This window comes from Rhinopithecus bieti, unplaced genomic scaffold (assembly GCF_001698545.2).
Source record: "Rhinopithecus bieti isolate Rb0 unplaced genomic scaffold, ASM169854v2 scaffold_31823, whole genome shotgun sequence".
NCBI lineage: Eukaryota > Metazoa > Chordata > Mammalia > Primates > Cercopithecidae > Rhinopithecus > Rhinopithecus bieti.
In genome coordinates this window covers 275,962-286,207 of record NW_016814121.1, presented here as the reverse complement: position 1 = coordinate 286,207, position 10,246 = coordinate 275,962, and the positions used below count along the sequence as shown (strand labels likewise).

The 10,246-nt window shown below is 44.8% G+C and overlaps 1 protein-coding gene across 1 annotated transcript in view; it reads right to left on the bottom strand.

The window, feature by feature from the left end:
* GTF2I (general transcription factor IIi) overlaps positions 1-10,246 on the bottom strand; it is a 125,248-nt gene that overhangs the window by 93,517 nt on the left and 21,485 nt on the right. Inside the window, 1 exon segment of the mRNA XM_017849906.1 lies at positions 95-198. Within this exon segment, the coding sequence (XP_017705395.1) occupies positions 95-193 (99 nt within the window). The 5' untranslated portion in view covers positions 194-198.

Below are 10,246 nucleotides of genomic sequence, written 5' to 3'. Positions count from 1 at the left end.
AAAACCATAAAATTCTATCTTCCACAAAAACAAATCAACCTTATCTACAGCACAGGCCTACCCAACTATGGAATGATGGAACACAAGGCCTCACCATGGACTCGAGAGCTGACATGAGGAATGTCACCACCATCCTGCTCTCTGAGGACTCCTCATCTTCAACGGGCAGGGTGGACATTGCAACTTGGGCCATGATCCCTGTGCACGAGAAGTAAGAAGAAAGTGAGTGGTAGAAAACCGGTATCCTAAACCCACAGCCAAAGCTGTGAGGACCCCTCATGGGCAGCCTAATTTGCAGTTTTCCTGCACTAGAGAAAAAAATAAGGTTCAGAAACTAAGTATTTGACTTGTCCCACACCCTCATAAGATAAAGAATCCATCCCCTAACTTTCTATGTATTGTTATTTCCAGAAAATTGGGTCAATATCACACCCCAAATAAATCCAGGTAGCACCCAGAATCAGTGAAATTTCTCCCAAGTAAGAGGAAGAGGAGGCAAGGCACTTTAAAACCCAGTGACAGGCAACCACAACTCAACACAGGAAAGAGGTGCTAAGCTCTCTTCTCCCCTGAACATCCTGACACAGAAAAGAATGGATGCAGTGAACTGAGGCTGAGTGGAGAGTTCCTCTTCTTACTAAGAAAACAGATCACAGGCATCAAGTAACATGTAAGATTCTTTATAATACAGCATATTCTGGCCAGGCACGTTGGCTCACACCTGTCATCCCAGCACTTTGGGAGGCTGAGGCAGTCACATCACCTGAGGTCATGAGTTTGAGACCAGTCTGGCCAACATGGAGAAACCCTGTCTCTACTAAAAATACAAAAATTAGCCGGGTGTGGTGGTGGGCGCCTGTAATCCGAGCTACTCGGAGGCTGAGGCAGGAGAATTGCTTGAACCCAGGAGGCGGAGGCTGCAGTTAGCAGAGATCGCACCATTGCACTCCAGCCTGGGTGACAAGAGCAAAACTCCGTCTCAAAAACAAAAACCAAAACACACACAAAAAAACGGTTAGTAGTGTAAATGTTATCTTACGTATATTTTACCAAAATAAAACCAAGACAATACACCATAAAAAAACATACTGGTCAGGTGTGGTCGATCACGTCTGCAATCCCAGCTCTTTGGAAGGCTGAGGCAGGTGGATCACCTGAGGTCGGGAATTCGAGATTAGCTTGGGCGACACGGCAAAACCCCGTCTCTACTAAAAATACAAAAATTAGCCAGGCAGGGTGGTGGGCACCTGTAATCCCAGCTACTCAGGAGTCTGAGACAGAGGAATCACTTGAACCTAGGAGGCGGAGGTTGCAGTGAGCCGATATCATCCCACCTCATTTGAGCCTCGGTGACAGAGTGAGACCCTGTCACAAAAATTAAAAAACAAAAAAAAATTATGTATATTTTACCAAAATAAAACCAAAACAATACACCATATAAAGACATACTAAGATGGCAAAATCTAAAGCAAATTTCTAAAACTGAAATACTAAAAAGGTTTTCTGTAAATAGCATGCAAATTAGATGCCTATTAAAAACTGTCCCTTTTAATTTAGTTGAATTAATTCTACTTTTAGGGAGGTATTGAATAATTAAACTTAATATGGAAGGATAACTGAAAATTTAAAATTAAACACTGGAAACAAGAATAGTAACTGTAAAAACATAAATTAATTAATTAATTTACTGACAACACCCGAGTATTCCTTAAGGAAAGCCCCAGGATTCTGGAGAACATGGACAAGCCGTTGAGGAGCTGTCAACAGAAAACTGTTATGCCTAAAACTGTCAGTAAATCTTTTCCCTATTATTAAAGAGGATGCTCTATTTCCCTATTATTAAAGACTGTGATCTAGCTTTACCATCTGTTACCATGTGAATTAACTGCTAGCCCAGATTACCCATCAACAAGTAATGAAGCATACACACTTAGGAAGTTATGCTTTATAATAAAAACCATAATCAGCGGGGCGTGGTGGCACGCACCTGTAATCCCAGCACTTTGGGAGGCCGAGACAGGTGGATCTCTTGAGGTCAGGAGTTGGAGACCAGCATGGCCAACATGGTGAAACCCCGTCTCTACTAAAAGTTCAAAATAGCCGGGCATGGTGGCACGCACCTGTAATCCCAGCTACTTGGGAGGCTGAGGCAGGAGAATCGCTTGAGCCCAGGAGGCAGAGGTTGCAGTGAGCCAAGATTGCACCGCTGCACTCCAGCCTAGACGACAGAGTGAGACTCCATCTCAAAAATAAATAAATAAATAAATAAATAAATAAATAAATACAAACAACAATCAAAAAATAATTGACACTTGGCTGGGCACAGTGGTTCATGCCTGTAATCCCAGTATTTTGGGAGGTCGTAGCAGGTGGATTACATGAAGCCAGGAGTTCCAGACCATCCTCGGCAACGTGGCAAAACCCTGTTTCTATTAAAAATACAAAAATGAGCCAGGCATGGTGGTGTACCGTCTGTAATCCCAGTCACTCAGGAGGCTGAGGCACGAGAATCACCTGAGTCCTGTAGGTGGAGGTCGCAGTGAGCCAAAATCGCGCCACAGCACTCCAACCTGAACAACAAAGCAAGACTCTAAAAAACAAAACAAAACAACAAAAAAAAAATTATCCCCATATATTTGAACAAACGGAAGCAAATCTGATTCCCAAAACAAGGTTCCCTGACTAGAGACGGAAAGTAACAGCAGTATCAAGCAAGTGAATAGGTAAATTATAGAAATTATTTGGTCTAACAGTCTAGGTAGATCCCATTCTTTTTCTCTTGGATAAGACTAAGTGAATTTGTTTGGTTTTCTTTCCCTCTCCCTCTCCCCCAAGTCTAAGTAAATTTGCATTAAAATGTGGCTCAGGGCAAAATGGACAACAAAGGCACTATATGTTTCTACAATTAGACATTCACTTAGCATACACTTTCATTATTTCTGAAAGTTCATGGTATTTCTTCATAATCTCACTTTTCCTTTAATTCCCCAGCGAAAGGAAACAAGAGATGTGTTCTCATTTTACAAATGCAGTGATTTGTCAAGGTCATATAGCCACTATCACAGTCAGAACATGAAACTAGGGCAATTTTCTGCCTACCGCTGTTACCATTTCTTCTCATCTTTAATCGCCATAAATCTGCTATCAAGTCATCATAAGGCCAGAGAATAAGGTCTGGAGGCAGGGAATCTTAGGCCAATTCATGCTGACTTCCAGAACTAAATCAACAGGAAAACCCCAACTTTCCACACTTAAGTAACAAAAGGATGGGAGGCTACTCAGTTTGCAAACCACCACTCCCACTTTTGCTGCGTCCCAGATGGAAAATTGAAAGTATCTCTGATTGGTTGCTTCCTGCAACCAATCAGACGTTTGCACAGGGGTGTAACTTTGTAACTTCACTTCAGCCTCTGATGGTTGCTTCCTGCACCCAATCAGACTGACTGCGACCAAGTCTTTTCGTTTTCTTTTGAGACGGAGTCTCACTCTGTCGTCGCCCAGGCTGGAGTGCAGTGTCGCGATCTCGGCTCACTGCAGGCTCCGCCTCCCGGGTTCATGCCGTTCTCCCGCCTCAGCCTCCTGAGTAGCTGGGACTACAGGCGCCCGCCACCGCGCCTGGCTAATTTTTTGTATTTTTTAGTAGAGACGGAGTTTCACCGTGTTAGTCAGGATGTTCTTGATCTCCTGACCTCGTGATCCGCTCGCCTCTGCCTCCCAAAGTGCTGGGATTACAGGCATGAGCCACCGTACCCGGCGTTTTTTTCTTTTTTTAAGATGGAGTCTCGACCGGGCGCGGTGGCTCAAGCCTGTAAGATCGCGCCACTGCACTCCAGCCTGGGTGACAGAGCAAGACTCCGTCTCAAAAAATGAAAATAAAATAAATAAAATAAAAAAAGATGGAGTCTCGCTCTATCCCCCAGGTTGGAGTGCAGCACCACGTTCTGGGCTCACTGCAACCTCGGCCTCCCGGGTTCAAGCGATTCTCCTGCTCTTCAGCCTCATGAGTACGGGGGATTACAGGTGCCCGCCACCACGCCCAACTAATTTTTGTATTTTTAGTAGAGATGGGGTTTCGCCGTGTTGGCCAGGCTAGTTTGGAACTCCTGACCTCAGGTTATCCACCCACCTCGGCCTCCCAAAGTGCTGGTATTACAAAGGTGAAACACCACGCCTGGCCTTTTTTTTTTTTTTTTTTTTTTGAGACAGAGTGTGGCTCTGTCGCCCAGGCTGGAGTGCAATGGTGCTATCTCAGATCACTGCAACCTCCGCCTCCCAGGTTCAAGCGATTCTCCTGCCTCAGCCTCCCGAGTAGCTGAGATTACAGGAAACTGCCACCACACTGGCTAATTTTTTGTATTTTTAGTAGAGATGGGGTTTCACCATGTTGGTCAGGCTGGTGTGGAACTTGTGACCTCAGGTGATCCACGCCTCTAGGCCTCCCAAAGTGCTGGGATTACAGGAGCCCGGCAGGGCAAGTCGTCATTTGCATCAACTGTAACTTTGTAACTTCACTTTAGTCTCTGGTTGGTTGCTTTCCACAACCAGATACTTGCATAGGGTATAACCTTTGTAACTTCAAGTCAGCCTCTGGTTGCTTTTCACAACCAATCAGACTGCTTGCGGGCCACTACTACATGTACCTAAGGTGTACAACAGGTAACCAATGGGAAACCTCTAGAGGGTAGTTAAACCCCAGGAAATTCTGTGAAGGGGATCTTCCCTAGGCTCGGCCCCTCCCCTCTTTGTGGAGTGTACTTTCTACTTTCAGTAAATCTCGGCTTTAGGTGCTTCTTCCATTCCTTGCTTTGTGCCTTTTGTCCAATTCTTTGTTCAAAATGCCAAGTACCTGGACACGCTCCACTAGTAACAATCACACTCCGTGTGTGTAAGAAATGGGAGACAGACGCCACAGCAACTGCCCACCGGGTGCCCCTGGTGATGAAGGTCCTATGTCTTTATCAGAACTAACAGGGCAGGCAGCGAGCCCTGCAGGATGGAAAGCACCCTGGGGGCGACCCACAGGCCTTCTCTGTGCTTTCTGCTCTCTGGAAATGGGTGCATCCGGGTCACACCGGAAGTTCACTATTCTTTGCTCGTCCCGAGGTTCCTTCATGGGACAGTCCTTAGTTGAAACTATTCGTGGAGCCCTCCCTGCACCCTTCACTTGGGGACGGCTCCCTCTCTTTTCTCCTCTTCCCAGAAAAAAACTGCCATCAGGAGGTGGCATTAACAATGAACACCTGACGAGGCATCGGGCCAGGCAGGTGAGGCCAGCTTAGGAAGCACGTGATGCACTGGTCCTCACAGGACCACACCTAGAGAGCTGAGGTATGGGTTCAGCAGACAACCATCTCGCTGCGTGCCCTTGGGGGCTGTACTCAGTCGCCTCGTCTATAAATGGAAATGCTCAATACCTTTTATGAATCCCCTCAACTTAAGAAGGGTTGGACCAAGAGAAGGAAATGAACATTTATTGAATATGTTATGCTTTATTGGCCATCTTGTATAATAAGCACAGCAACCCTGAGTGGGAGAGCAGGCACCATGGAGCCCACATGGACCCCAGAAGAACTCCTTGATGGAGGTGGTGCTTCAGAAGCCACCTGAGCCGGGCCCATGGAGTCTTTTTCCTGGTTGACTTTATTTTCTGATGTCACCAGCAATGAACCACAAATCACCAGGATATGACCTGTCCTATCTGTCATGACACATCAAAACTCAGAGGTCTCCCAATAAAAGAGGCTGTTAAACAAAAAACAAACAAAAAAAATTAAACCAGGTAAAATGAGGACATTTTGCTCTGTGCTCACAAGGAATGCAACTAGGTATGATTTTACTTTTTTTTTTTTTTTTTTGATGGGGGAAGGAGTCTCACTCTATTGCCCCAGCTGGAGTGCAGTGGTGCGATCTTGGCTCACTTCCATCTCCAGCTCCTGGGTTCAAGCAATTCTCCTGCCTCAGCCTCCCGAGTAGCTGGGATGACAGGCGCCCACCACCACACCCGGGTAATTTTTGTATTTTTAGTAGAGATGGGGGGCTTCACCATGTTGGCCAGGCTGGTCTTAGCTCCTGACCTCAGGTGATCCACCCGCCTCAGCCTCCCAAAGTGCTGAGATTATAGGCGTGAGCCACCACACCCGGCCTCCCATTTTTTCAATCTCCTCAGTTCTTCTATTCTGAAGGTTTTTTGACTTCACCTTTAGTTTCTCTGATTTGATCTTAATTCTCCTTCATGAGTTTCAAAGATGAACTCATTTGGCCTGTTGCCGTTTCACTGGTTATCTCTGATTCTGGTCGGCTACTGTATATGTGATGCCTTCTTTATCTCTGAAAACAGACTCTAGCCATTCTTTAAAATCCTCTTGAGTTACAGCCGGGCGCGGTGGCTCACGTCTGTAATCCCAGCACTTTGGGAGGCTGAGGCGGGTGAATCACGAGGTCAGGAGATCGAGACCATCCTGGCTAACACAGTGAAACCCCGTCTCTACTAAAAATACAAAACAAATTAGCCAGGCGTGGTGGTGGGCGCCTGTAGTCCCAGCTACTCGGGAGGCTGAGGCAGGAGAATGGAGTGAACCTGGGAGGCAGAGCTTGCAGTGAGCCAAGATCATGCCACTGCACTCTAGCCTGGGTGACAGAGCAAGACTCCGTCTCAAAAAAAAAAAAAAAAAAAAAAAAAAAAATCCTCTTGAGTTTCCTGTTGGAGATCCATTTCAGGTATTAGGTTTATCCGTGTCCTTGCTATTCTGATCCATTCTTCCTCAAAATGAGCCAATAACTAATTCCATAAAATTTTCTTTTTGACTCTACTTCTGCTTTAATTAACTGATTCCTTGCTGTTATTACCAAACAGCAAACAAAAACATTTGGTTTTGGGTTTTATGAGACACAGTCTCACTCTGTTGCCTGGACGAGTACAGTAGCACCACCACCGCTAACTGCAGCCTCCACCTCCTGCGTTCAAGCGATCTTCCCACCTCAGCATCCCTACCAGCTGGGGCTACAGACTCACAGCACCATGCCCGGCTAATTTTTTGTATTTTCAGTAGAGATCGGGTCTCAACATGTTGCACAGGCTGGTCTCCAACTCCTGAGATCAAATGATCCTCCCACCTCAGTCTACCAAAGTGCTAGGATTAAAGGCATAAGCCACTGCACCCAGACAAAAAAATATATTTTATAGTGAGTGAAAGGAAGAACGTGTTGAAGATTTTTACAAACCTTAACATTAGTCTAACAAAAACTGCGATTCTTAATATTTTTTAGGATACTGTTCTCTGAAATACTTCTGAACTGTCAATACATTTCTGCTTCAAAACAAGGTTCCAGTCAGACTGGTAAGTGGGGAAGTGCTAGAACACTCTTTTATTTAAATTACATTCATGTCCTTTTCTTTTTTCATGTTTGTAATATATAAAATATATAAAATTATTATGTTGTATGTGTATATATATATATATATATAATATATTTTTTTTTATTGAGATGGACTCCCTGGGCTCTTGTCACCCCAGGTTTGGACATTCAACCTCCGCATCCCGGGTTTCAAGGCAATTCCCTGCCTCAGCCTCCAAGTAGCTTGGATTATAGGTGCCCACTATTTTTCCATTTTTAGTAAAAACGAGGTTGCACCCATGTTTGGCCAGGCTGGTCTCAACTCCTGACCTCAGGTGATGTGGCCTGGCCTTAGACCTCCCAAAGGGCTGGGATTATAGGCGAGAGTCACTGCTGCACAGACCTACAGTTAGTTCTTTAACAAGGATAGTCCTCTCTAAATTCCAAATTGCCTCTTACAGCCAGGTTGTGGTGGGCTCACACCTGTAATCTCAGCACTTTGGGGAGCAAGGTAGGAGGGATCACTTGAGGTCTAGAGTTCAAGACCAACTGCCTTTTTAATGCATAATAACAATCCAAAGAATGGCCAGGTTTTAAAAACAGAATAACACAAGGTAAATAATTAGACAGTGATTGCAAGACTATAATACTATGCAGTCTTTCACCAGAATTAACTGCCACTCACCATAAAAATAAGGCATTTGGTTGGTTCAAAAAAAAAAAAAAAAATATATATTATATTATATATGAGGCGTGGCTCACGCTGTTTAATCCCAGCACTTTGGGGAGGTCAAGTCAGGTGGATCATTGAGTCAGGGTTTCGAGACAGCTGGCGCCAACATGCTGAAACCCCACTCTTACTAAAAATACAAAATTGGCTGGGCGCATCGTGGTGGGCACCTGTGGCACCTGTAATCCCAGCTACTTAGGAGGCTGAGGCAGGAGAATCACTTGAACCCGGGAGGCGGAGGTTGCAGTGATCCAAGATCATGCTGGGCAACAGAGTGAGACCCCATCTCAAAAAACTAAAAAATTTTTTAAAATATAGCTAGGCATGGTGGCTCATGCCTGTAATCCCAACACTTTGGGAGGCCGAGGCGGGCAGATCACAAGGTCAGGAGTTCGAGACCAGCCTGGCCAACATGATAAAACCCCATCTCTACTAAAAATACAAAAATTAGCCAGGTGTGGTGGTGCACACCTGTAATCCCAGCTACTCATGAGGCTGACGCAGGAGAATTGCCTGAACCCGGGAGGTGGAGGTTGCAGTGAGCTGAGATCGCGCCACTGCACTCCAGCCTGGGCGACAGAACAAGACTCCATCTCAAAAAATCAAAACAAAAAAAAAGTAGGTTACAGACTGATTATCTAGGTGAACACATTACTTATGTCACAAAAACTGCTTCCAGGTACTGTCAGGCAAACTATCTTTTAATAATGAAAGACAGCCCTCAATTGAGACAATAGTTTAAATTAGTAAAACCTTGACTCGCCACCTAAAAGACTGAAGACTCAGTCTCAACGAAGGTGAAATGGATTTAAACTGATGAGAAACACCAGGCCCATTATTTTATTTTCTTCTGCACAAATTTCTGTAGGCTACTATTTTTACTTGTAATAAGCAATGAAGATCTACACTGTACCTTTACTTAAGGAAGGCGAGATAAACTTCAAGACTGCAGAAATCAGTATCTTTTCTAACTCAATGTTCTGCATTCAAACAATAATCACTAAACCCCTAGATGCTTAGATGAATAAAAACTGAGAAAAGCCTTCAAAATTAGCTAAAATAACTACCACTAGGATATTGTCCCTGGAAGACAGTATTTAAGACAGGTAATAATATTCAACTCTGTAATTATTCAACAGCCTTAAGAGTTAGAAAAAAAAAAAGCCGGGCTCAGTAGCTCACACCTGTAATCCCAGTGCTTTGGGAGGCCGAGACAGGAGGATGGCTTGAGCCCAGGAGGTGAAGGCTGCAGTGAGCCATGATGGCACCACTGCATTCCAGCCTGGGTGACAGAGAAAGCCCCGGTGTCCACTAAAGAGAGAGAGAGATACAGACAGACAGACAGACAGACAGAAAGCATACTTTTACCAGAGAAATTTTCCATCTAAACTTAAGTTTTTGACCCCCTATTCCAAAAAATGGACTACAGCAGTGAGTCTGCAGTACTGATGGATGCACTTCTGCCTAGGCTAGTATTTCAGGGAAGTTCTCTCTTTCTTGGTTTTCTGGTGTCTTCTAGCTTTCCAGCTGTCTTCATTCTTTGAGATCTAGTCTCCAGTTATTTTTTGTATAAGAGGAAAAACTGTAAAACCCAAATTTACTTTTTTTTTTTTTTTTGAGACGGAGTCTCACTCTGTCGCCCAGGCTGGAGTGCAGTGGCACAATCTTGGCTCACTGCAATCTCTGCCTCCTGGGTTCAAGCAATTCTCCTGCCTCAGCCTCCCGAGTAGCTGGGATTACAGGTACATGCCACCACGCCTGGCTAATTTTCTTTTTTTCAGTAGAGACGGGGTGTCACCATGTTGGCCAGGCTGGTCTTGAACTCCTGACCTCAGGTGATCTGCCCGCATCAGCCTCCCGAAGTGCTGGCATTACAGGCATGAGCCACCACACCTGGCCGACCAATTCATTTTATTAACAGCCACCAAAGCCAAGTTTCAACAAAATTAAATGACTAATGGCATATGATATTCTTGAATGTATACACTAACAGAAACATCTTCAGTCAGAAGAATAAAATGAATTCACGTATCTCTTAATGCTAAGGGAAAAATTAGTGACATCTCAAACTTTTAAAAAGTAATTTCTTCAAGCCGGGCGCGGTGGCTCACGCCTGTAATCCCAGCTCTCAGGGAGGCAGAGGCGGGAGGATAGCTTGAGCCCAGGAGTTCGAGACATGCC